The sequence below is a fragment of the Lampetra planeri genome, chromosome 10 (genome assembly GCF_965212315.1).
Source record: "Lampetra planeri chromosome 10, kcLamPlan1.2.h2, whole genome shotgun sequence".
In the NCBI taxonomy this organism is placed as follows: Eukaryota; Metazoa; Chordata; class Hyperoartia; order Petromyzontiformes; family Petromyzontidae; genus Lampetra; species Lampetra planeri.
Window position 1 is genome coordinate 486,071 of NC_136116.1, and position 27,663 is coordinate 513,733.

The window sequence follows — 27,663 nt, forward strand, 5'->3', positions numbered from 1 at the left end:
TCACGTTACGACATGTTTTTGTATTGTTCATGTTCGTGCAATTTGTTAAATTTCCTTGCAAATAAATGCTTTGCTACCTGTTAAAGGCCAAATCCTTTCATGTAATGATTTTTACATGTCATTTATATTAGTTCACACAAACACTCCATCCATCTGTTCCTGGCCCGGCCCCTCTGTCAAATTTTAGAACCCATTGTGGCCCGCGAGCTACACCTAGGGGCCGTCCATAAATGACGTCACGCAATGTTTGACGATTTTGACTCCCCCCCCCTAATCACATGGCGTCACAAAAAGTCAGACCCCCCTCAAATATGACGTCACAAAGCTCTGCCCCCACCCCCCCAAAAAAAAACATGCTTCAAATCGCTTTAAACTATTGTCATTGTAGTGCGTATTTAATGTGGTGCTGCACTCTGATGTTGTAGGAGAAAACATTTATTAAAACGTCTATTTAATTAAGTAGAACGTGTTGTCTATATTTATTTAAAGTTGTGCATTTTGATGTGACGTCACATTTCTCAACCACACCCCCACTCGTCACACATCGTCACAAATGTCTGACCCCCCCCCCCAGGTGCGTGACGTCATTTATGGACGGCCCCCCAGCTATAGAACCCGAAGTGTTCAGAGTAGGTTGTTTATTAAACGTGTTGCCTCCAACTATAGTGTGTGCGCCTCTGTACATCACACTGTTTGTTAACGTGACAAACCTTACTAATTGGCTGTCGGGTGGTGGCAGGTTTAACAACACATTTATATTTATGAGATCTAACTCACAAACTTCTATTATGGATATTGGTCGCTCAAGCTAACGTGTTAAACTGACACTTTCATCAGTTAGTGGAGACCATGCTATTGTGGGTTTGAATGGAGTTCTGTAGGTGCATGCTCACCAATGCAGTGGATGTATGGTCGACGCATCCTTCAACATCTTGCAGACAAGTCGATAGTCAATGGGGAAATCAACTCCCGAGTAGGTCCTGGTGTCAATGACATACGAGATTCTGTCACGATATAGTCCAGATGTTCTTGTCCAAGGACGCTGCCTCCATCCATGATGTTGTCTGGATGCGCCGGTCAGAACAGCATGTCGATGACAAGTCTATGGGATGCACAGAAGTCTAGCAGGCTCCTACCATTGTAATCGAGCTGATCTTGCCCGTGCCTGCCAAAAAATCCGGCCCAGGTGTCTGGGTCATGTCCCATTTAAGCATTAGTCACACAGGGTTATCCCGAGGGGCCACTTTAGCCAGCACATGGGACAAGTCCTAGAAGGCATAATACAGATTGCTTGCCTGCATCCCTCCATTGAAAACACCCTATCACACATACACTTCATTCATCACAGGGGGTGTCCCCTGTTCATTGTCCCAGCATTATCCATTATATGAGACATGTCAATACAATTTCGCGACATGTATGATAATTCGAGATGTGCAGATGATATTGCCAGGAATGTAGATGAGATTGCAAGACGTGCAGATGAGATTGGGAGATATGTGGATGAGATTGTGATGTGTAAACGATATTGAGATGTTTAGATGAGATTGCGAGATGTGTAGAATAAATCAAGCACAGCTGCACTGCATAAAAGTATTTATTCATCTCACAGGACATTGTTGTACCAGGGCTTGAAATATAACACGGTGGTGTGCTCACTTGCAGCAACTTTCACGAAAACACTTTTAAGTGACCTCCAGACGTCACAACTCAGCATGTTAAATATACCATCACAAAATGCCTTATAAAATCACGGTTTACTATGAACTTCGTTTTGATATTAAAACACGCAAAGCAGTATCCCTGGAATACTACATTGCCCACTCTTCCATCAACGGCAAGAGTTGCTAGGATGCATCTTAACAGGCAGTCGACCACTTCACCACTTCACTGGTAACGAAGTCCGGAGAGCACGCATGACGTCTAGTTCTGTTGCTTCCTCTTTTTAACCAATTCGGCCAAGAGCTTGTACCGGTTTGTGCAGTCATCCTGGAGAAAGAGATATTTGGGTCATGAATGTAATATAATGGATTATAATCAACATCTGAAAAAAAAATTCGTATACAACAAGCCTCCTACACATCTCATCGGTCACACAGTCTTCTGGGAGGGCAGTTTCTGCAGCATTGGTTCAATACAAACTCAACAGTCAGGCTTGTTTGAACCAATGTTAGCAAACTGGCAAATGGGCCCAAATTGGACACAAAACCGTATAAGATATACAAAAAAAAAGAATTACCAGCATATTCTACACAATGGCGCAAATTATTATTTTGTACATCATCTCTTGATGGTAATGAATTTTACTTCAAATCAAAGCTTTGCGTTTTCACCTTGGTTTTTCCTGGCACACATTTTGCGATCTTCTCCCATCGCTCCGCGGTTCCTCTCGGGAATTGTTGCAGTGCAAGTTCCAGCAACTTCTGTTGGTTCTGGCTCCAGGCTGGACCACCCTCTGCAGAGCTGCCTGCGGACTGAACCCCTCCAGGCACTGGCTCCCCACTCCTCCCAGGTCGCTCCTCTTCTGCGTCACCATCCTCCTCCTCCTCCAGGAAGTCCCTCTGCCTCCTCCCGCGTTGCCGCTCGGCACTGGCTCCATCGCTTGGTGGGGCGGCCCGCTCGGCAGGGTTGCCACCCTTCAGACGTCTCCGCCTGCCTCCACCGTCCCTTTTGCCAGCTGCCTCCTGGCCACCTTCATCCCTGTCGCCTTCCCCAGGCTCTCCGTCGCTCAGTTTCTCCGAGTTCCCACTGCTCCCTTCAGTCCTCCACATGTCTGCTTCTGTGTGATACTCATAATTTGGCGCCGTCTCTTCGGCTAATGTGGTCAAAGGGACAGACTTGAGTGTGCTGAGCTTGGTGAGGCCTTGAATTAAATGCATGGGTTGAAGACCAAGTAAAAAAAAAGTGTAAATAACAGATTAATAATCCCCATTTGTGTTCATTCAACATGATGGGCCTATACAAAGTATTCTTATATCATCCTAGGTGGCTCAGCAGTAGATTGAGTGGCTTGAAATTTAAAGTCTGAGTTAAACATTCTGGGGTAGATACAATTGGTACCACATTGCGAGGAAGCCAACAATGCTTATCCTATGGATATACTGCCCCCATTAGAGGAATGTGGAATTCCCACCCCTGGCTCAGGGCTGTAAATGGGAGAGGAGTACTGACCTCAATGCTCATTTTAGCAGAAAAACACTGACTTTTAACAAACATGATAAAACATGATAAAACAGATGCTGGGCTGCAACAAGGCATAATAAACAACCCAGTGCTATTGTTAGAGGTTTGTGAGGTCATTTAGAATCACTGTTCTTACATGGTTTAGCAAAGTAACCAATGTCTATCTGTTCATAGATTAAGTATGGGGATTTGGGCGAGGCATAGCTAAAAATAAAAAGTTATATTTAATCAATGTATTGTGTGTTTAACTGACAGACATACCTGCTGTATGGGTAATTGATTCCTTGACTTGCTTTGCTTTAGTTGTAACCTTTGGTAAAAATAGAATGCAACACATACACGTGTCTCTTAAACTGTTAATGATTTGTACTGATGTCTAGAATGCCTGCCTTGTGTATTTGTGTCACTGTGATAAGAAGTTTGTTTGTCGCGTTAACTTGGGTCTGTATCCTGAGTGCGACGACGACGTGCATTTTCACAATAAATTCTAATTGTTGGGTTGAGTGGAAGAGGCCAGGACAGGCATATTCACTCTCAGTGCATTTTGACCGTGTAGAAAAATAGGCAACCGTGCTGATCGGAGATGCGGGTTCCTAAGTTAAAAACCAACCACGTGGCTCAGCGGTAGAGCAAGCGGCTCACAATTGACACCTTGTTGGATGGTTAAGTCAAATCCTGATTGGGGAAGTGGATGTAGCCCATCATCTCTTTGAGGTGGATACAATGATTGTGCAAAATTGTGGGGAACTCTACAATGTTTAATACAATGTACTAAGTAATATATAGTATCGTAATTGTATAGTGAATATACAGCAGTGTGATATACATTAGGGTGGGTAGAATAATACATAGTGTAATATTACAATGTATAAGGTGGTGTATAATAATACAGTATATAATTTAATGTTGGGTTTGTCTATGGCAGTATATAGTACGGTGTAGACTCGTGTGATGTAAGAGAATAAAGTTTAGCTGGAAGCATATTATATTTTTTGCGACATAGAATTGTAATGTATTTCTTACTGTTAGTAGCTCACCTTAATGGAGAGTATATTTAGTATACTGATGATACTATGTAGTTTATACTTTAGTTGTTTACGTGGTGGTTTAGTTACTACAGCTACATACTATTAACATTCCTTCCCTTTATTAATGTTACCCCTATCCCCTCCCTTTGATGCTGCTAATCCTGCATAATGCACGGGCATAATGACTTTAAACCCCCCGCCAAACCTCCTACGCATTTCACAAGTAGTACTAATCGCATATCTGCATTTCCCATAAATATGCTAAATTCCTCTTGATATGCAAATTCTTTTGTCAAGGCGCTCTTCCCCCCTCCATCCCAGCTTAAATAGTCGCTCCAAGCCTGGGGTGTGTCATTCAGACTCTGTCTTCTCGACAGACCTGTTCTCCAGCTGAGGACGGCTGCTTGTGTTGTGGCCGAAACGTCGTGAGAATTATTTTATTATGTTTTATTATTATTATTATTTTATTATTTCCATTCTACGTGACTTTACCGAAAGAACCAAGAAGAAGAAACTCTACAGTGGTTGTCCTATGGAAAGACTGGCCCTGTCATAAGAATGTGCAATGTCCACCACTGTCTCAGGGCTGACATGGGATAAGAGCACTGCCTCAATGTTTGAGCAACAAATCTTTTTTACTGACAAGATGGAATATTGCAGGGTTGCTAAATGGTAAACTGGTAACAGTATTGAGAATTGATTACCGATTTGGCAAGTCAGGAACCAATAATGGATTCTGGTGGAAATTATAGCAGCTCCCTTGTGTTCTGGAGATAATTCGAGACGTGGTATTAAACGGTTTCACCATATTTGTTCATGCGGTTACCAGTAACACAAAGTGTTAAAAAACACCAAATAATGCATACTAAGCCGCAATGGTATAGATCTAAAGATGATAGAGACTGACAAGATGATAAGGGCTGGCCCAGGGTGCGGTAATATCAGGGGGTCATGTGAGTGAGTGCTCCGGCATGCGTGCTACAACACAATGGAAACCTGTGCAACGGAGCGGCCAAGCTCATTGGCAATTCTCTCCCAGCGCCCCGGGGTGCCCCCGGGAAACTTCACCATGAGACGAGCCAGACGAGAGCCATCCTCCTCAGTCCACTCCTGATCCTGCTCAATAAAGAAAAATCCGGTCATGTGGCTCAGTGGTAGAGGGGAGTGGCTTGTGATCAGAAGGTTGCGAGTTCAAATCCTGGATGGGGTGGGGGGGGAAGGTTAACTCAACCTAACATCTCTATGGGGTTGATAAAATTACTACCACTTTTCAGGGATGTTAATAGAGGTTGTCCTATGCATAGACTCGCTCCAACCATAGTAACGTGGAATTTCCACATTTAAAAGGAGATGAGCACCACATGAATGCATATTTGAGCAAAAAAATCACTGACTTTGTACAACACTCATGGCATGTATCTAGTGACACAAATGTGAACCACCAACACATCACCTTGATGTCGCATGACTGTAAAAGTCAAGTTCAACTGTACTGCAGCAGTCACCTGCAGAAGTGAAAGGTGGTGTATTACAGGCCCAAATGCCCAACATGTCAAGCAGCCAGCAACAAACATCACTTTCAAAGCTGCAATAGATAAGAGTTAACATGTTTCACGAGTTGACCTTGAGAGGGAATTCCCAAGCGGAGCAGTGCGAGGGCAGAATCAGAAAGAGAAGAGTTGTGACCTGCAGTGTAGTGGTTGAACAGAGTGGATGGGATGGAGGAGTTTGGTGGACAGAGCCCTCAACAGAGGTGGAAGAATTAACGAGTGACCTTCACGGGACAGTGACCATGGTAGTAGCAATAGAACAGTAATAAGGAGACAACCAGTGGGTGACTGGAGTAAATCAGTAAGTGTTACATCACCAATCAACAACCATAAAGAAATTGACAATGGCAATGCTTTAGCATGTTCAGCTTAATTAACCTTACATGTACAATTTGCATATTCTCAGTACTTATATATCTCGTATACAGTCATTGGACTCGGCATAGTGGTGAGACGTGTACCTTGTGTCTGTGCTCAGTTGGCTTCTCCTGGAGCCAGTCATCCAACTGCCTCTCCAGATCCTCCAAGGCTGGTGCGTCAAGTGGTAGGGGTGCACGGAGGCCCCCTAAAATGCCCTCTTTGCTTCCCAACTCTGGAATGGCCTCTAGCCGTGATCGCCGCTGCCTAGGCTGTCTTTTCTCTTCTGCAAGAAGCATTGAACATCCACGTGCACAAGTGCACACACACAACCGTGTAAAGAACCACCTGCTTACCGAGATCGCATTGTGACTTAAAGCTATATAATCAATTATCTTTTACCTGTTACATCTTTAGACTGACACGGTGCCTCTGCTTCATATTTCCGCTTCTTCCAGCTTTGGTAGCAATGCACACAATCCTGTAGGGAAGATCACAGAGCAGGGAAGACATTCGGGCGTTCCAGCGGCAATCGTGTGTGCTGTGTCGTGGAACAAGCAGAACAGAACTTGGCATTGTACTCAGGACAAAGCCTTCACACGATTCTTATAAATTATCTGTGAATGCGCAAACACCTGGAAATCCACTGCTTCAAGATCCTGGATTACTCTTCCATCTGTATCATGGTTTGACGAGTTGACAATTCTGTATTACTTTATTTGCAGCTGTATTTGACACGTCATTTATTTGACACGTCAAATGTCATGTATTTGACACATGTTAACACATGTTAAATACATGACATGTGTCAAATGTTGAGGTTTCTGTAACTTACTTTTAATTTTATTATGAATGGGTTTTAAAAATATTTTCTCCAAGACAAATTTTGAATGAAGAAATGTATTTTAATGTATTAGAACATTTGTGCACTGTTTTTATATATTCTGTAATGTTATTGTTTGCCCTGATTTTTATCGAGTTGTTTCTTCTCAGATTTTTATTTGGTGGTGTTCACTGTAATTAGTATTTGTTTATGCTCCAATTTCTACTTGTTTCATTGCTGTAGTTGTTTTGTGTTATTGCTTGTCATTTAGTGATGCAGGTCACTCTCGCAATGAGACTCTGCTGGTCTCTTTCAGTTATCTCCTGGTTAAAAAAACACTTTGAAACTTGAACTCACCTGATAGAGAGAGGGCAGAGACCTCAGCAGCAGGAGGAACTGCCGGCAAAAAATGCATGGTAGTAGATCTGAAAGTGTTGGCTTGACCAGAAGCCTGGAATTAACAAAAACACGAGCCATTCATTCCCTTCTCCTATATGTAGACTTTCACAACCAATTTTATGATTCGTAATTAGTTGCTTTTGGGTTAGATAATCTATGTATAATATTTAAACATTTACATTATACCTAAATGAACCCAAAAGAAACGAATTATGATTCCCTTTCCTCTTTGTACAAATATAGAACCTAATGCACAAGTGGAGAATCAGAGATTCTCGTGTGTGCAACTACGGCTAACAGCTGCACACCACGGACTATCTAACTTTATATTTAATTCACCAAATGCTCAAAGAAACTGAATAGCTATATTACTCACAATAATAGCTTTTTCATAAGCCACAAGAAAGATGACCAATACAGAGAACATGTGTGCTCATGCAGTTTATACCTTCTCACTTCTTCTGGGAGAGTCTCAATTATGTCTTCCTCCATTTCACTGCTTTTATTAAACTTCCGTTTCTTTTCTTTCCGGCGCTTGGTGAACACTTCTTGCTGCAAAAATAGAATGTTACAATTAGAGCTCGGAGAAAAAAGACGTTGGGAGGTAATTCCAAAGTGAAGCAGTGCAAGAGAAAAAGCGGAAAGACATGAGTTGTGACCTACAGTGTGGTGGTTGAACACAGCATGGATGTGAGGAAGCAGTCAGTGTGGTAGGCCGAGTTCTCAACATGGGTGGAGTAATCAATGAGTAAAGTTTAAAGGAACAGTAACCACAGTAATAGGAGAAGAGTGAAGAATTATTTTTGCGGGGGGCAAGATATAAGATTATTTTTCTGTTGTCTTGTACAGCATTGTCTGATGAAGTTTTGCATGAACGATGCTATATAAAATGTAATTATTAGTATTATTGAGGCAATTGACAACCGGTGAGCAAGTGACTGGAGTGATACACATTGGTGCAATGTCAAATACATTTTAAAGGTTTCATAATAAAGGCTTTTGGGTTAGATCGCGCAAGTATAAATTTGTCGAAACCCTCCACCACCCGACAAGGCCAATCAGCAAGGGATTTGTCATGTAAACAAAAAGACAAATAGTTACTACTTCAGCCCACCAGTGTGTTGAAGAGTGAATCCACAACATTTACAATTTGAGTACGACGTTTCGCTGGTAATTACATCCAGCATCATCGGGGGATTTGCCAGAATAGTGAAGCCCTCCACTTGCTCCCGATCTTAAATAGAACAGCAGGGTGACTTCATCATTTAACCCAATCAGGTGCAGAGATCAGAGACGGCGGTATTATGATTATATAATAGATTAGTAATCACTTAATTGTTATGATTCCTCTATAAGGAGTTGTAGTGTGTATTATTTAATAACTGAACCCAATCACTATATCCAATCAGGTGCAAAAATCAGAGATGGAGGAGGGGGGGGAGGGGTTATTGTAATTATATACTAGTTAGTAATCAGTTAATTAGTATGTGTTTCCCCTTATAAGGAATTGTAATATGTATTATTGAATAATACGCTTCCAGACCGCACTAAGCCTGTCGCTGTCGGAGCGTTTAAAATTATTTGTATTTCTCTCTTTCAATTGATTCTCTAATTAGTCTTGGCCAATAATAATTCGTTTTACATAACACTTCAAGGTTATCAAAATCAATTGAGTGGCCTTGTTGGCAAGCATGTTCTGCCACTGACAGTTGTGTTTGAGATACTTGAATATTTATTTGGTGTTCTTTTAGGCTTACGCTGATGTTACGTCCTGTCTATCCAATATAGCATCTGCCACATAAACAATTAATCCGATATACACCTTCTGTTGATAATTTAGGTAATTCGTCTTTAGAACAAGATACTAGTTTTAGAATTGTGTCCTGTACCAAATCTAACTTTATTTTTGTTTTGCGTTTGCAAAACACGGGCTAATTTGTTAGTGACTCCTGCGATATATGATACTTTAATTTTTTAATAATCTGATCACTTTCAGCAGTGTTGCTTTGCAATTGTGATTTGGCATTCAGTGCTGTTAATTTGAGCATTATTGTAGCCATTCTGTCGTGCTTCTTTAACATGTTTAATCTCTCTCCTTAGACTTTCACCTTCTGACACTGTTTTAGCCCGATGTATGAGGGTCTTGATAAGAAAGGATTTCTGAGCCGGGTGATGATGCGAATCTGCATTCAGATAGGCATCAGCGTGCGATCCCTTTCGGTAAACGCTGTGTGTCATTTTTCCATTTAGGCCATGTCCAAGCAAAATATCTAGGAAAGGGAGTGTGTTATTCACCTCCATTTCCATGGTGAACTGGATGGCCGGGTTTTGTGCATTGAGATGATTTAGAAATTCAAACAGGAAAAAGTGTGTACCAGCTCAAAGCGTCGCTCCAGGTAGACTGACCAGGCCACAAGGTAATGGCCCACAGTAAGGATGAGGAAGAGGAGGAGTGAAAACTCAGTGAGACCCATCTTGCGCACGCGTCGGATGTAGAAGACTGTGTCCCTCCAATCCGGCAGCCCATTTTGCAGAACTATATCATATCTGCACACCAGAGCCAAAGTGTGCACATTAATTTCTTGTGTTATATGGCCAATTCTAAGAATTAAAAACATGCTTGTGATCTTACACATTCTAAATAAGCAAGGGTATTTTCTCAATTCATCAACCAATATCTGCCAGGTATTTTGTAACACATCACATTTGCTGTTTAAAACATGTGCTCCCAGAAATTCTTGTGGCTGATGGTATGTGGAAAAATACATAATTTTTTTTGTGAACAGAAATGTTGTTTATTGTTTATTATTTAAATTTGAGAAATGAAGTTGTGTTTACACAGTTGCTGTGCACTGGGCCAAAGGTGGCAGCAACAGCACTATCATAGTTGTAACAGATAAGAGTGAACACATTTCTTAAATTGAGCAAGGTTATTATAAGAGCATGAGAATAGAAACAATGGGAGGGAATTCTAAAGGGGCGCATAGAAGGCAGAAGAAAGATTTTGCCGTGCAGTGTGATAGCTAAACAGTGGGGATGAGATGAACAGTCTGGTACACTGAGTATCTAGAGTTTTTCTCTCTCTTGGCGTGAGTGAATACTCTGCGCATTACATGTTGCGATTATTAACAGGGGAAGCGGAATCAATGAGTGATGTTCACAGGAACAGTAACCATGGTTGTAGCAACAGAAGAGTGACAGAGGTGAGTGACCGCCAGTGACTGGAGTGAATCAGTGAATGCTGGATTACAATCACTCTATTTTATGTTGAATTCTATCAAGTGAAGTGATGTAGGAGCTGGATGCTCCACCCAGATATGGCAACAGTGTTCCAGCTCCGGCCGAATTTGTCTTTGCATTAATGGAGTACAGCGTTAAATATCAGACGAGTACTGGCGCTCAAGAGGCAGACGGCATGGAGCACTGCCCCGGGGAAGCACAGTGCATGCCGCTCTGCTTTTCTGGCCAGGACACGCACCTCCCTCTCTTGTCCTCATCCTTCAGAACGTCGTAAATGGCGACGAGCTGTAACAAGACGCACAGCAGTTACTGTGCTGAGATGAGCACAGGTGTTGCATTACTCGTTACGAAAGCCAGATGATTAAACCTTCACATGCATAACATTCCTTGACTTCAGACTATTCCCAACATCCAACATTTCATTGTTGCTGATTGACAAAAGTGCAATAATCACCATAAATGCATGTTTAAGTTTCTGTAACGTAATTTTACGTCTATTTGGAGTGTGAAAAGTAATTGCACTGTGAGTGGTTTTCATTTCACATGAATTACAATTCGTGCAACACGTTTTTTTTCTATGATATCTATTTGGTTTCTTAATTGTTATGCTTGTTTTATATGTTCTTGCTTTTGTCATTTTGGTGACCCAGGTAACTTGCAAATGAGCCTCTTTCCTGATCTCTGGAGTTCTGACCTGATTCCACAAATAAACTTGATATTCGAAAGCAAGACCAAACCTGTCTGAAGAGCATCTCTGCGTTGTCCTGCTTGTTCTTGTCAGGATGGAGGAGAAGGGACATGCGGCGGTACGCCTTGCGGATCTCGCTGGGGGGAGCCGCCTATGGAGGAGACGTAACACAGGGTAGGTAGATTACGTGCAGTTGCAGACCAACAGGCTGTGCCACTCGGCTGTTAGCCACCGACACCGACAAATTAACATTACAGAGCATGGGTCCTCTCCATCTGCACTTTCAGCGAGCAGACATCTCCTGCACCATCACTGAACAGACATCTCCTTCTGCACTACCACTTTGTAGACATCTCCATATGCACCATCAATGTTCATGCAACATATCCACCTGCAGAATAAACACACAATAGTATATGCGGCATCAAGGTATACTGCGGTAGGGAAAGCACACGCCATTCCCAGTAGTATATTAACCATCAATAATTCCAACGAATGTCCCAAGGCCCCCCCCCCCCCCCCCCCCCCCCCAGTACCTGGTCAACGCCAAGGACATCGTAGAAATTCCTTTGCACCTCCTCCACCAGATCGAACAGTTCCATGTCCGTGGCTTCCCACGCAGCCACACACGTCAGCATTGGGCCCAGGGCCACCAAAGGCAGAAGCAGCATCAGGCCTAGGCCATTTGGACCCCACGGGGGCTCTGAAGCCCGCATGGCCCAGTTACTAGGGGGGGACGAGGGGGAGATTGGGAAGAAGGGGCCCAACTCGGGCAACCTCGGTGGGCCTCCTCAACGAGCCAATGCGGCCACTCAGGGCCCACGAATAATAATCAGGGCCCCGTGGCAAAAAGCCTCGGAGCCGTGTCTCGTTGCGTGGACTGGAGTCGTGGCTGTCGCTGTGTTGTCGATTGTTGCTGCCGCTGCTGTTGTTTGTTGTCGATTGTTGTCGTTCGTTGTTGTTACTTTATTCCTGTTCTTTAACGCGAGGCCACAGGCAGGCGCCGGCTGCTGCCAGGCCGGGCCGCTACCTTTAACCCCGAATCCCTGACGCCGACTGCCGCTCCTCCTCTTCCGACTGCCGCTCGGGGCCTCCTCCTCTTCCTCCCCACTTCTCCTGCTTCAAGGCTTCCTTCTCCTACCCGAGGCCACAGTGCGGAGGAGAGAGAGGAGAGAGAGGAGAGGCGTGAGAGACGATGACGGATATGGAGCTGTCGGGCTCGGCGCGCCTCGGCGTGGAGCTGAGCGCCGACCCGGGGCTGATGGACGCGGCCGCGTTCCGCGCCGCGGTGCGGGGCGCGTACGCGGCGCTCGGCGATACAGAGACCGGCGGTGAGGCGGGGGGTGAGGTGAGAGGGGTGAGGTGAAGTCAGGCGAGAGGCGAGGGGTGAGGTGAGCGGTGAATGTGAGGCGGGGGGTGAGGCGAGGGGTGAGGGTCAGGGGAGGGGTGAGGGGGAGGGGTGAGGTGAGAGGGGTGAGGGTCCTAGGAGTGAGGTGATCGAGCCGAGGGGTCTTCCGCGAGGTTAAAATCCTACCTGACTCACACAGCCAACTCTTCACGCTCACTCACCCAACCACCTCTTAGCCCAACCACTCACACAACCACTCACCCGACAGACAGACGGCCTTGTGGTTGTGGCGTCCAACTGGTCGCGGAGGAGCGGGGTGAGTGGTGGTCGCGGAGGAGCGGGGTGAGTGGTGGCCTCGTCTCGTGGCCGTGTTCCTCACCCCGTGTTCCTCACCACAGGGAGCCGCAGTGCGGAGGAGTCATCGGGCGGCGCAGCCGTGAGCGCGGCCACCCTCAAGCTGTGCCACTCGGGGCTGCTTGCCCTCGCCCTGGAGGCCGCTCGACACGGCCTCGACCCCGCTCGACTCGGGTGAGGGGCAGCACTCGAGCCGGAGCCCACCCACCGACCGACCGACCCACCAACCCACCAACCCACCCACCAACCCACCAACCCACCAACCAACCAACCCACCCACCCACCAACCAACCCACCCACCCACCCACCAACCAACCAACCCACCCACCCACCCACCAACCCACCCACCCACCAACCCACCCACCCACCCACCAACCAACCCACCCACCCACCCACCAACCAACCCACCCACCCACCAACCAACCCACCCACCAACCAACCCACCCACCCACCCACCCACCAACCAACCAACCAACCCACCCACCCACCAACCAACCCACCCACCAACCAACCAACCCACCCACCAACCAACCCACCCACCAACCAACCCACCCACCCACCAACCAACCCACCCACCAACCAACCAACCAACCCACCCACCCACCAACCAACCCACCCACCAACCCACCCACCCACCCACCAACCAACCAACCCACCCACCCACCAACCAACCCACCCACCCACCAACCAACCCACCCACCAACCAACCCACCAACCAACCCACCCACCAACCAACCCACCAACCAACCCACCCACCAACCCACCCACTCACCAACCAACCCACCCACCCACCAACCCACCCACCCACCCACCCACCCACCCACCAACCAACCCACCAACCAACCCACCCACCCACCCACCAACCAACCCACCCACCCACCCACCAACCCACCCACCCACCAACCAACCCACCCACCAACCAACCAACCCACCCACCCATCAACCAACCAACCCACCCACCAACCCACCCACCAACCAACCAACCAACCCACCCACCCACCCACCAACCCACCCACCAACTAACCAACCCACCAACCAACCCACCCACCCACCAACCAACCCACCAACCAACCAACCCACCAACCCACCAACCAACCCACCAACCCACCAACCCACTAACCAACCCACCCACCAACCAACCCACCCACCAACCAACCCACCCACCAACCAACCCACCCACCAACCAACCAACCAACCCACCCACCCACCAACCCACCAACCAACCAATCCACCCACCCACCAACCAACCAACCCACCAACCAACTCACCCACCAACCAACCAACCCACCCACCCACCAACCAACCCACCAACTAACCCACCCACCCACCAACCATCCCACCCACCCACCCACCAACCAACCCACCAACCAACCAACCCACCCACCCACCCACCAACCAACCAACCAACCCACCAACCAACCAACCAACCCACCCACCCACCAACCAACCCATCCACCCACCCACCAACCAACCCACCAACCCACCCACTAACTAACCAACCAACCAACCAACCCACCAACCAACCAACCAACCAACCAACCAACCAACCAACCAACCAACCAACCCACCCACCCACCCACCAACCAACCCACCCACCCACCAACCAACCCACCCACCAACCCACCAACCCACCCACCCACCAACCAACCCACCCACCCACCAACCCACCCACCCACCCACCCACCAACCAACCAACCCACCAACCCACCCACCCACCAACCAACCAACTCACCCACCAACCCACCCACCCACCAACCAACCCACCCATCAACCAACCCACCCACCAACCAACCAACCCACCCACCAACCCACCCACCCACCAACCAACCCACCCACCCACCAACCAACCCACCAACCAACCAACCCACCAACCAACCCACCCACCCACCCACCAACCAACCAACCAACCCACCAACCAACCAACCAACCCACCCACCCACCCACCAACCAACCAACCCACCCACCCACCAACCAACCAACCAACCCACCAACCAACCCACCAACCCAACCACCCACCCACCAACCCACCCACCCACCCACCAACCAACCAACCAACCCACCCACCCACCAACCCACCCACCAACCAACCCACCCACCCACCAACCCACCCACCCACCCACCAACCAACCCACCCACCCACCCACCAACCAACCCACCCACCCACCAACCAACCCACCCACCAACCCACCCACCCACCAACCCACCAACCCACCCACCAACCCACCCACCCACCCACCAACCAACCCACCAACCAACCATCCAATGCACCCACCAACCAACCCACCCACCAACCCACCCACCCACCAACCAACCCACCCACCCACTAACCAACCAACCAACCCACCCACCAACCAACCCACCCACCCACCAACAAACCCACCCACCAACCAACCCACCAACCAACCCACCCACCAACCAACCCACCCACCCACCCACCCTCCAACCAACCAACCCACCCACCCACCAACCCACCAACCAACCCACCCACGCAGTCACCCACCCACCAACCAACCAACCCACCCACCAGCCAACCCAACCAATCCACCCACCCACCCACCAACCAACCCACCCACCCACCAACCCACCAACCAACCAACCCACCCACCCACCCACCAACCAACCCACCAACCCACCCACCCACCAACCCACCCACCAACCACCCACCCACCAACCACCCACCCACCAACCAACCAACCACCCACCAACCACCCACCCACCAACCAACCACGCACCAACAACCAACCATCCACCCACCCACCCACCCACCCACCAACCACCCACCCACCAACCACCCACCCACCCACCAACCACCCACCCACCCACCAACCAACCACCCACCCACCCATCAACCATCCACCCACCCACCCACCAACCATCCACCCACCAACCACCCACCCACGAACCAACCAACCATCTACCCACCAACCACCCATCCACCAACCACCCACCCACCAACCAACCACCCACCCACCAACCACCCAACAACCACCCACCCACCATCCACCCACCCACCACCCACCCACCAACCACCCACCCACCAACCACCCGCCAGCCACCCGCCAGCCACCCACCCACCTACCAGCCACCCACCCACCAGCCACCCACCCACCCACCAGCCACCCACCCACCAGCCACCACCACCCACCAGCCACCACCACCCACCACCACCCACCAACCACCCACCAACCACCCTCCCACCAACCACCCAACCACCCACCCACCAACCAAACAACCACCCACCCACCCACCAACCATCCACCCACTAACCACCCAACCCACCCAACCCAACCCAACCACCCAACCCAACCCACCAAGAAAGCCTGACTGCAAATAAGACACTCATTGTCTAAGCCGGCGAAGAGTTTGAACGTGTTGAACCAATGCCGCTGAAAATATGGGATGTATAAAAACTTCACCGTTATTTTGTTATTTTGAGGGAGGGATGTGGGAAGGAGGTTATCTGCTTATTTTTGGTCCTGCCAAGAAAGGTGTTTTATCTATTTCACCTGTACAACTTTACTCGGACTAAATGTTTGTTCATTACAAATTATGACTTTTGTTTTTCCAGGCAATGGATGGAGGATTTTAAGTTCAGCGCTGACCGAGTGGCGATATTTACTACAGCTTACCAGGTATGTCCTGGACATGTTGTGAACACACTTGTTGACTGTGAAACTAAGTTATGGAGATGGGTGGAAATTGGATCTGCCAAATTACAGACGTGGGGTTTGAGTAATATTTGCATAGCCATGATCAGTCCACTGCTCGATGAAGGCTTTCTGAAAGCGCCACCTCTCACGATCCTGCAATGCTACAATTTATCCAGCACAAACTGATTTCATTGCTCCGATCTTCTCGGTCAGATTCCATTCCTTGTCTGCCACTCCGTTACTATTCTTGACCATTATCCATCAAAGCCATGTAACATCCTAAACTTATTATCAGCACAAACGTTATTAATATTAAACACCTAATAATTTGTTTCTGATAGAGCAGCCTATCCACCGGAGCCGATCACAGCACTCTATATGTAGTGGTGGTATTGACGTGCGCCGACTGTGACAGTGATGGATCACGGGGCGGCGCGGGGTGCGGGGTTGGGCACGCGTTGTGGGCGTGGTGTGGACGCGTGCGCCGGGAGTGACAGATGACGGGGCGGCGCGGCGTGGGTGGTGAGGCACGATGAGATGTGGGAAAAGAGGATCGTAGCCAGCGCCCAGCGATTGGTCGAATAAGTGGGTGCTCGCAGCGACGTCCGCAGGTGGGGTATAAAGGGGGACGCGCGAGAGCACTCGGGGAGAGTTACCCAGTTGAAGACCCGAAGACGGAGCTGAAGACCTAGTGCCCCGAGACCCCTAGTCCCGCCGTCCTTGTGGGGACCGGGGCCCTGTGTGGCTCGGAGGCGAGGCTGTGGGACCCGGGGTCCGACGCCCCCGTGGGTCGGGCTGGGGACCCACAGTCGAGACGGATACCCCGGGCAGGGAGTGTCCCGAGTAGCTCAGTGGGCGTTAGTCGCCAAGTAGCTAAGTGGGTGTTTGTCACCCGAGATACTAAGTGGGTGTTTGTCACCCGAGATACGAAGTAGGTGTTAGTCACCTGTGAACGAGTTTGATAAAGTAAAGAGTGTGTTACCCGTGAAGTCGTCTCCCGCCGAGTTACTACATTACAACTGGCGTCAGAAGTGAACCTGTCTTCAAGAAGTATGGACACGAGGAAGACTACCCGTACCCACGAGCGAGGTCGGGACGACGACGGCGTACCGGGGACACCAACCTCGGGAGGAGAGGACGAGGAGTGGCCGCCGATGCAGCACCTCGCGGTGATGGCCGACGCTCTGCTTGCCTCCGACACCAGCCTCCAAGACGCACACTCCCGGTTGGCGGAGTTGCTGCTCGCCGCCGCTGCAATCTTGGCGGAGATCTCCGTTCCAGCGGGCGAGAAAATGGCTGCGGGGTTGGAGGAAGGAGCGAGGCTGGCGGGATCCCGCCAAAAGGCGCTTCGCGCCAAAAGTCTGGAAGTTCCCGCCGTTTTTGAGGGGCCGCCATTGATTGGCGGGAAACACGGACACCACGTGACCGGAGACCTCCGCTCAGCGCAGCCCACATCATCAGCGCGCACCGGAGCTCTCCATTTTGCGCCTGACAACCGAGCCGACATTTTACACAACTACAGCGGAGCGCGGGAAAATCTCTCCGACGTCGACGACGATCGGGTCCTCCAGCAAAGATTGCCCGCGCTGTCGGCGTTCAAGGCGGATGGGGGCGACTGGGGAGCCTTCCAACGAAGGTTCCTCGCTCATCAGGAGATGTCGGGGTGGTCCGACACCACTGCCCTGCGTGCGTTGCCAGCGATGCTCGACGACGACGCGCTTGCAGCCTTCACATCTGCTGCAAGGTCGTCCCGCTCTACGCTCCAGGCCGCACTACACCTGATGGCGAAGGTGTTCGGACCGCCCTCCACGTGTCGCCACCAGTTCTACGATCGGCGGAAGGTGGCTGGAGAAACGACGCTCGCCTATCGCACGGCACTACTCGCCTTGGCGGACGCAGCTTTTCCCCGCATGGATAAGGAGGGGAAGGACGCCATGGTGACGGAGCAGCTGCTGGTGTTGGCCCACGAGTTGGGGGTCCCCATCAATGTGGCGGACGAGATGGATATCTGCTCCCTGGCGATCGCCACGAGCATTCACGCGTACGAGGTCCTCAAACGCAGGCCGGGGGTCGTCTGCAATTTGGCGGGGAACGCGGTACTGGCAGCCACGATCGCCGAACCTCAGCCAGCTGCGGATCAGGAGCAGGCCTTCGCTGCATCGCGTCCGGGGGAGTGGAGAACGGGAGGTCGTTCGCCCACACGTTCACCCCGCAAGCTGGAGCAACCGAAACCAACGACGTCCGTCGTCTGCTACAACTGCGGCCTTCGGGGTCACGTCGCAGCCGGGTGCCGGGCCCCGCGTCAGCGCGCCACAGGACCACGTCGGGACGACGACCAGGCCCACAAGTCATCCCAACAAAACCCGGCAAGTCGCGGCACCTCACACGTTCGGTCCACAAACACGGCACATTCGGGTCGCCGCTTGGCGGTGGGGGGTTCGCGGCTGGGTGCCGGGGGTTCATTTCGGCGAGGGGGGTCCGTACGCGGCCCGCAAGCAGTCGAGTGGTCCGAATTGGCCCACAGGATCGTGGCTGCGTCGGCCGGGTCGTCCGTGGTAACGGGCTTCATTGACGGGGTTGAGGTCCGGGTGCTTGTTGACACGGGTGCGTCGGCCACCATCATCTCGGACCTTATTTATAACATTCTTCCCGTCCAAAGTAGACCCCTTCTGCCAGTAGACGTGCCATTTCATGCGGCGAATGGGGGATCCCTGGGGATCATCGGCCAGATTCGGGCGACTATTTGCATTGGTGACATCAAATTGGCGGGCCCTATTTTTGTATCATCATCGCTGGCCGTTCCCTGTTTGCTAGGTACGGACTTTTTGTCCAAAATGCCCATCAAAATTCTCATAGATCAGGCCTGCATTGAGCTTCCGTCAGGTCGGCGGCTTGCGTTCTTGACGAGCCCTACCAAAATACGCACGGTTTGTGCGACGGTGCAGGCGCTGGCAACTCAGACTGTAAGGGTGCCCCCGGGATCGAAAATGTTGGTACCCCGTCGGTTGAGGAAGCCACTCGAGGTGGGCGCGGTGGCACAGGGGGTGCCGTTGGGGCCGTCTAACAGGGCCAGAAGGGGCCTCGACTTAGCGGTTGCTCAAACCATGGTGAGAGGGGACAGTGAGCCGTTCGTAAGGGTCCTGAATACGGGGTCGCGGCCGGCCGAAATTGCGCAGGGAACGGTGCTGGCTCACGCCGCGCCGCTACCCGTTGAGGAACGGCTCGTGTCTCAAGCGGATTTCACTGTCGAGTCGCATCCTCCAAGTGATGAGGGGACAGAGTGGTTGGACTCGTTGTGTGCCGGTTCTGCTAACTTGTCCAAAGTGCAATTGGGAGTCGACGCTCCCACGGGGAGGGATTCGCTGTTGTCATTGCCCCTCATTGAGTGGGGCCGTCTCCAAATGTCCGACAGCTCCCTACTTACGCTACGTCGAAAAGTTGGCGCTCCCGAGGTAGGGGATGCGCGGGTCGGTTCCTGGGTGTGCAGACAGGGCCTTTTGATGAAGTGGGACAACATGTCCCGGGGTCACGTGCTCGTTGTGCCTGTTGCTATGCGGGGTAAGGTCGTTCTGGCAGCTCATGAACGGCTCATGCATCTGGGTTTTCAAAAAACGCTCGCCCTAATCCAGCGAGACTATTATTGGCCGGGGATGGGTAACGACGTGGCGAACATTCTTAAGGGATGCGTAGGGTGCGCCGAAAGAAAACCGCCACCATTGGCAGCTAATCCACCGCTGCAATCCATTCAAGTTTCGCGCACAAACGAATTGGTTGCGTTGGACATCTTGGGGCCCTTTCCTGCTACACCGAGGGGAAATAGGTTCCTGCTGGTTGGCGTAGAATACTTCACCCGATGGCCCATGGCATGGCCACTCGCCAACCAGTCGGCTGCAGCGGTGGCGGACGCCTTCGTCCAGGGTTATGTTTTGGACAAGGGCGCCCCCGAACGCTTGCTGACGGATCAAGGAAATAATTTTTCGAGCGGTTTGTTGCGCGAGGTGTGCGACCTGTTGGGTACAATGAAAGTGCGTACTTCCCCCTACCACCCGCAGACTGACGGGATGGTTGAGCGTCTGAACAGGACGATTACGTCTATGTTGTGCCAACAGGTCTGCGACGATCAGGTTGATTGGGACTTACAGGTGCCGGGGGTACTCGCGGCCTATCGAATGGCCCCTCATGCGGCGACGGGGTTTTCCCCATTTTTTCTTATGTATGGGCGGGAGGCCGATCCGGCCATGGACGTCCAACTGGGGATTTCCCAGCCACGTGCAAAATCTAAATTGGCAGACCACATCAAATTTAATATCGCAAAATTGACTGAAGCACGGGAGGCGGCGAGGTTGAATTCGCGGTCGCGGCAAATTGCGAACGAGAGATTGCATGAGCGGAGGGTGCATACGCATGATTGGAAACCAGGCGATAAGGCCTGGCTGCATTGTCCACATGCACCGTTGGCTACGTCCCCCAAGTTGTTGAGACCTTGGAGGGGACCGGTGGAAATTGTGCGGGTTGCACGACCCCAGAGTATACAGATTAAATGGGAAAAACGCCGTTGGTACGTGCACCCCTCCCGACTGAAGCCCTATACGGCACCGTGTGACCCCGTTCTGTGCCGTAACGACCGGGCGTGTGATGTGACCGTCGACTCGGGGAGGGAGGTGTCGCAGGCTGCTCCTCACGTGTTTCCACCTGACCCACCCCCAGGTGCCTCGGGCTTGACGGCTGCTAACCGTCGGGAGCCTGAACCCCGCGGCACGCACGGGTCCTCGGTGCCTGGCCGATGTCTTTCTGAACCGCTGGCACCACCGGACGTTCAACCGCGTCTGGTGCCGTACGACGGACCGGCAAGGCGGACTCGGGCTAGGGCACAACAATTTTCATGAAGACGTTTTTTTTCTCAACACCGAGCTCGCCCGGTGTTCCCCTCTGCCGGGGTAATGTCCCGTTGTAGGGACGCTCGGAAAGGATGGGACACTGCACGAGTCGAAAGAAAAAAAAAATTTTCCATTTATTTTCCTTTCTGCATACACATTGCTATTGTCACTCGCCGGTTTGTATATATTGTTCTATTGCCGCGGTGGCATTGGTTGATGGTTGCGGATGGTAGTGTTCGCGTCGTGTTGTGTTGTTACGTTAGTTGTTGTTCTTGTTGTTGTGTTGTGTTACGGGGCACACAGGGCGGTTTGTATATTTTTATAGCAGCCGGGTCGGCTGCGAGCTAAGTGGTAGGGGGTGATGTAGTGGTGGTATTGACGTGCGCCGACTGTGACAGTGATGGATCACGGGGCGGCGCGGGGTGCGGGGTTGGGCACGCGTTGTGGGCGTGGTGTGGACGCGCGCGCCGGGAGTGACAGATGACGGGGCGGCGCGGCGTGGGTGGTGAGGCACGATGAGATGTGGGAAAAGAGGATCGTAGCCAGCGCCCAGCGATTGGTCGAATAAGTGGGTGCTCGCAGCGACGTCCGCAGGTGGGGTATAAAGGGGGACGCGCGAGAGCACTCGGGGAGAGTTACCCAGTTGAAGACCCGAAGACGGAGCTGAAGACCTAGTGCCCCGAGACCCCTAGTCCCGCCGTCCTTGTGGGGACCGGGGCCCTGTGTGGCTCGGAGGCGAGGCTGTGGGACCCGGGGTCCGACGCCCCCGTGGGTCGGGCTGGGGACCCACAGTCGAGACGGATACCCCGGGCAGGGAGTGTCCCGAGTAGCTCAGTGGGCGTTAGTCGCCAAGTAGCTAAGTGGGTGTTTGTCACCCGAGATACTAAGTGGGTGTTTGTCACCCGAGATACGAAGTAGGTGTTAGTCACCTGTGAACGAGTTTGATAAAGTAAAGAGTGTGTTACCCGTGAAGTCGTCTCCCGCCGAGTTACTACATTACATATACACAAAAAGCAACTTACATCACATTTCATCTTGGACATTTCAAGGGAGGACCAAGTGCCAGTTTCCCCTGTGCGGCACAAGGTGACTTGGCACTTGCCTGTAAGTGGCCTTAGTGTGCCAGTAGGGGGCGATACTCACTTTGCTTATTCCAAATTGGTAATCTTCAGGTAATTTTCGAATACGGTAAATTTGAACCATGATGCTGGCACACAAGAATAATGCAGCGTGCACAAATTATTATGAGTAATTTGTATTGTGTTATTTGTGTCTCATAACTTGCTATGAAATACTGTAAACCCATGCATTATCTGCCCACAGGATAATCTAGCTGATATGATACTGCTGCTTGGACGGTAAGTCTGACATGTAGTATACTTGTTAATGGAATTATTCTTTACTATTACTACTCAATGCAGAAAGTTATACCATGAAATGATTTTGCAGTAAGCTCAAAGAATGCAAATCCATAGGTAATTATAATAAAACCTAGTTAAAGTAAATACGCAGACAATACGCCTCCTTTCCATATCCGTCATTAAAAAATATCGTTTTTTTTAACACATCCTGTCAGCCACACGGTCTTCTGGGAGTTTATAATTTCAGCTGCATTGGTTTAACACTGCTGATCAGACGCTAAATTTATAAAGCCAGAGTCAGGCTGCCTTGAACCGATGCTGGCAAACTGCCAGAAGTTCATAGGAAAGGGCCCCCCTCTTTGTTAGATATGGGTCTTAGTTCGACGCAAATATATATTATACATAACACAATAATCATTAGTGTCATTGTAGAGAATATAATTACAACAATTGAATACCTGCAGAAATTATAGTTGCAATGGATATGTTTACTGAGCCTTTTACATTAAAATATACTTTAAATTTTACATTTGAAATGAGCCTTTTAATTTCCCAACTCTGAACAGGGAGAAGATATTTTGCTATGTTTGTTATAAGTGTCATATCTGGATTCCCTATGTATTGATACCCATGGAAAATGCAGATTGGGTCACTCACCACGGACACTTGTTGATGTCACCTGGCGTCTGGATTACCACATTAAGGTGTGTGAACATAGCATGACTGCACATTATAACATTCCCAATAAGTAAGATTTTAGCAATTTGTAAAGGTGAAGATAATAGTGCATTCCTGCAATTGCATGCTCATTCCATTGCTGGCAGAAGGCCCTCAACTAAAGCCAAGTCTAGAGGGAATTTGGCCTACTCTTCCACGTTGACCGCATGTGTTGGAAAAGTTAGGTGTGCTCTCACTTTGCCCCACCACACAATCAACCGATTGACCATGGTGCATCCATTCATATTGCTGGGTGGGGAGCAGAGGCGATGGGGAGGATTTGAGAATTTGAACGATGGTTCCAACTGCTTCGCCGGGAGATCGAATAGAACCAGTGACCTGGATCACAAGTCCAGCCTAACCATTACACCACTGTGGCAGTTCCTTACAGATGATACGGATTATAAAATAGCAGTCGTTCTGTGAAGACTGCCCTTCGCTGAAATGTTTAAATATCATGTTATGTCATTTGCAGTGATGTGGTATAGCATTTTACAATGTTTATGTTTAGCAGCTGTTATAACTTGTGTCTTCACTACCTTTTAGAACAGTCATCTGCAGAAGGTTGATGAGCCATACTACCAGATCACCTTACACACAGAGGTGAGAAGAGATTATCTCTCTTTGCTCATAGGTATTTACACATTTACAGGCAGTGTCTAGATGGTGAGGTGCATTGTTGGTGCTTAATACATCGTTGTGTGTGCCGATATTCTGTGCCCTAGGTTGGATGTGAAGCTTCACTCTGTCCTGTAACATTCACTTGCAACAGGGAGCAACTCCAGGTATGGAACTTATAGAACAGCAGCAACTTAATACAAATTTAGTTTTGGGTTAGGTCAGATACTAATGCTAATTGTGGTTGTGAGAATAGTTTTTCAACTTACCATTGAGCTGAAATTATAATAATTGGTGGATTCAATGCTTTCACACGTGACAATTTGATTTGTATGGCTATGTTCAGTGGTGGAGGGTCTTATGACACACATTTGGCCAGATCATTACCTGGCCCACTAAGAAATAAATCATGAATCAAATTGTTGGCTCAATAATTTGATGCATAGTTCATAATTTAAAGAAAACATAAAATGTAACTGGGAATGGCCAAATACCCTGCTGTAAAAAAGTGCTGCCAATTACCCTATTGGGATTACACATCGCCTCCGACTGCAACATCGCCCTCTACTGTTAAATCTTGGGAAGACTCCTGAAAACAGTCTTGAGGCTCGGTGAGGCTTTTCTGGGTAAACAAGAGTCGTGTTGAGTTTTGTTATTTGTGCTCATGCGTCACTGCCAACCCAGTATCAACAAATACAAAGATATATTCCTGCAGTCACGAAAGCTTCAAATCATATATTTTACAGTTTTGTGTCGAACCAGGACCCATATCTAAGAGGGTCCTTGCCTGTAAACAAACACCTGGCAGTTCACCAGCAGTGGTTTAATCAAGCCTGATTGCTGATGGGATACCAAATGACACAACTGGTCTAGAGTTTGCTTGAATTAAACCAATGCTGCTGAAATTGGAGTATATAAAAAATGGATGTGGAGAGAGACGGATATGGGAAGGAGGCATATAAACTGATTCTTATTTTGTCTAAACATGATAATGCTGTGACTTGATTTGTGATGTATGCACACTAGAGTGATGCATTACTTTGTTTTATATAATCACAGAAACTGTGCCGTATGTAGGATCTGCTGGGAAAACTCAAAGACGCGGCCAAGAGTCTAGAGAAGGCAGCCCAAGTCTGAAGTTGTCACAATGGCTGGCTGGGAAAGCGGCAACAAAGTCCCACACCCTTAATGAAGTCTCCACTCGCACCTGGTGCTCTTCCAACAACTCTCTCGACGTGCCTTGGCCTTGACACATGCATATTATGTTCTTAAGCAGCATTCGTTTTACAAGGTGTTTTCATCGTCCTTTTGGAGTGATAAAAATATCCAAAAATGTTCAGTGATATCGCTTTAGTTAGTATATAAAACGGAAGTTAATAAGATTCACCATACAATTTTGGCTCAGGCCATGTAACGATCTGGCAAAAATAAAGTTGCAAGACCCTCCACTATACGACACGGCCAAACTAAATTAAATTGTCACGTGTGCAATAATGGTCAGGTCACGTACTGGTCAGATCTTTGTGTGGCCTTACCCAAAAGTCAATTATGAATAATAGCATTGGCTGCAAATGCCTATGTGTGACATTTAATAAAGAAACTGTATGGTCTACTTTTAAATAAATAGTATACTGTACAGTGAAAAGGCAATGCAATGTTTATTTGAAGGCCCAAGCATTCACTTGACATTTTCATAATTGTTATGACACTTCTCTTTGGATTGAAATGTGGATGTTTAAAACATCCAAGTTCCACATGTACTCCTAGAAATACCGTTTCACATGCTCAATGATTCATATTTTACATGGGAGGTTAGGAAGTGTGAAAAATTATTTAAAATTAAACCATTGATGTATGACTTTCCTCTAATATAAACATGTGGAAATGTGTGTGATACATAGTGTTTGTTACAATGTTTGAAGAGAGGCACGTGACCTGCAGTTCTGCATTGTTAGAGCCCACGCTGAACACTGCCGCTTGTGAATTTCATGGTTGCAGACGCATGGTGTGTTGCATTTGTTTTACAAGGCCAATGTACATGACGTTCAAAACGCAGTGGTGGGCAGGAGATATATTATTCCAGATTACAAAACACGCGTTGAATTTAGTTTTTAAAGCACTTGTGATTTTTAGAGGGTGACATTGCACGATTTTGAGGACTAATCTCAGCTGACCTTTCCTGGAGACGATGGTAATCGTGGAAAGATCAGGATGACACTTCTGGGTTTGACCCGGACCGCCTGGCAATTGACCTCTGGGTGGCAGAAATAGATTTTGTACTGAGATTTCAGTATTATGTTGAACTTTAATGTAGTATTCTGCACAGTTTTGATGATAGACCCAGGCTGACTGGGAAATAGGTCTGGGTTTGACCTGTGGTAAAGATGGCCATGTTCCTGGGAGATTGGCACAAACGAGACGGGGTCTTGGGAGGGAGTACCAGTAATCTCACCGGTTCGAAGCGGGATGGTTTGTTATCATTAAATTGCTTCGTTCAGATTGCATTCCGATATTCCCTATACAGTTATGATGATGGTGTCTGCACGTCAGGGGTTGTCCGCCTATGTCCATGGGTAATTTAAGTTGGTGACAATGCAGCTGTGTGTTTAGTTTCAACTGCTGTGTGATGCTCATGAGTTATGATTATATTAAATACGTTGAAATCTGCATTTGTGGTGTGTGCAGTTCCGAGGCTGCATGATGTTCTGGGGTTGTGCTGTATGTGCGAGTCTTGCTGTGAGTGCTGTCTCTATGCGGCGAGTGGTGTCGATGCTGTTTTTGCTGTGGGTGCTGCCTCTGCTGCAAGTGCTGTGCTGTATTTGCTGTAAGTGTTGTTTTCATGCCGTCTGTGCTGTGTATGCTATGAGTATGTTATGTCTGCTGTGGGCGTTGTCTGCTTTGAGTGTTGTATCTGCTGTGTGCTCTGAGCGCTGTGTCTGTGATGAGTTATGTGCGTGCTCTCTGTGCGCTGAGTGCTGTATTGTGTCTGTGCCTGTTTCGTGTCTGCTGTCTGTGCTGTGCGTGTGCTGCGAGTGCTGTCTCGTGTCTGCTGTCTATGCTCTAGGTGCTGTCTGTGTTGTGAGTGTGGTCTGTGCTGTCCATCATGTGAGTGCTGTCTGTGCTGTGTGTCTGTGCTGTCTTTGCTGTGTGTCTGTGCTGCGTTTGTGCTGTCTGTGCTGTGTCTGTGCTGTGTCTGCGCTGTCTGTGTCTGCTGTGCTGTGCTGTGTCTGTGCTGTATCTGTGCTGCGTCTGCGCTGTCTGTGCTGCGTCTGTGCTGTCTGTGCTGTCTGTGCTGTGTGTCTGTTGTGTCTGTGCTGTGTCTGTGTTGTGCCTGTGCTGTGTCTGTGCTGTCTGTGTCTGTGTTGTGTCTGTGCTGTCTGTATCTGTGCTGTGTCTGTGCTGTGTCTGTGCTGCGTCTGCGCTGTCTGTGCTGTGTCTGTGCTGCGTTTGTGCCGTCTGTGCTGTGTCTG

General features: G+C 49.2%; 2 protein-coding genes across 4 annotated transcripts; one reads left to right on the plus strand and one right to left on the minus strand.

Annotated features, from left to right (window-relative positions):
* Positions 1-1,584: 1,584 nt before the first annotated feature.
* DNAJC1 (DnaJ heat shock protein family (Hsp40) member C1) lies at positions 1,585-13,145 on the minus strand. 2 transcript variants are annotated; one of them, XM_078597836.1, is made up of 13 exons: positions 12,878-13,145; positions 11,805-12,405; positions 11,318-11,419; positions 10,819-10,865; positions 9,716-9,887; positions 7,789-7,892; positions 7,299-7,392; positions 6,521-6,599; positions 6,223-6,404; positions 5,208-5,327; positions 3,445-3,493; positions 2,334-2,815; positions 1,585-1,989 (listed from the first exon to the last, which is right to left on the minus strand). In XM_078597836.1, the coding sequence occupies exons 2-13, from the start codon at positions 11,982-11,984 to the stop codon at positions 1,924-1,926; spliced, it is 1,677 nt and encodes a 558-aa protein (XP_078453962.1). In that variant the 5' UTR covers positions 11,985-12,405; positions 12,878-13,145; the 3' UTR covers positions 1,585-1,923. The 2 variants fall into 2 exon arrangements, with proteins under 2 accessions (XP_078453962.1, XP_078453961.1); XM_078597835.1 differs by having other exon boundaries at positions 2,334-2,863; positions 12,878-13,143.
* COMMD3 (COMM domain containing 3) lies at positions 12,057-26,860 on the plus strand. Of its 2 annotated transcripts, none has more exons than XM_078597841.1 (8): positions 12,057-12,599; positions 13,015-13,144; positions 16,539-16,602; positions 22,821-22,855; positions 23,502-23,562; positions 24,122-24,178; positions 24,301-24,360; positions 25,253-26,860. In XM_078597841.1, the coding sequence occupies exons 1-8, from the start codon at positions 12,464-12,466 to the stop codon at positions 25,268-25,270; spliced, it is 561 nt and encodes a 186-aa protein (XP_078453967.1). In that variant the 5' UTR covers positions 12,057-12,463; the 3' UTR covers positions 25,271-26,860. The 2 variants fall into 2 exon arrangements, with proteins under 2 accessions (XP_078453967.1, XP_078453966.1); XM_078597840.1 differs by having other exon boundaries at positions 12,080-12,599; positions 25,271-26,860.
* Positions 26,861-27,663: the final 803 nt, after the last annotated feature.

What these genes read in the sequence shown, in the direction of transcription:
- DNAJC1 (XM_078597835.1), bottom strand. Translation starts at nt 11,984, where the DNA reads ATGCGGGCTTCAGAGCCCCCGTGGGGTCCAAATGGCCTAGGCCTGATG. An exon ending in CAGAGATGCTCTTCAGACAG is followed by an intron (nt 10,866 to 11,317) that starts GTTTGGTCTTGC and finishes GTCTTGTTACAG; the next exon opens with CTCGTCGCCATTTACGACGT. An exon ending in TGGAGCGACGCTTTGAGCTG is followed by an intron (nt 7,893 to 9,715) that starts GTACACACTTTT and finishes CTATTTTTGCAG; the next exon opens with CAAGAAGTGTTCACCAAGCG.
- COMMD3 (XM_078597840.1), top strand. Translation starts at nt 12,464, where the DNA reads ATGACGGATATGGAGCTGTCGGGCTCGGCGCGCCTCGGCGTGGAGCTG. An exon ending in ATGATACTGCTGCTTGGACG is followed by an intron (nt 22,856 to 23,501) that starts GTAAGTCTGACA and finishes TGGAAAATGCAG; the next exon opens with ATTGGGTCACTCACCACGGA. An exon ending in AGATCACCTTACACACAGAG is followed by an intron (nt 24,179 to 24,300) that starts GTGAGAAGAGAT and finishes TCTGTGCCCTAG; the next exon opens with GTTGGATGTGAAGCTTCACT.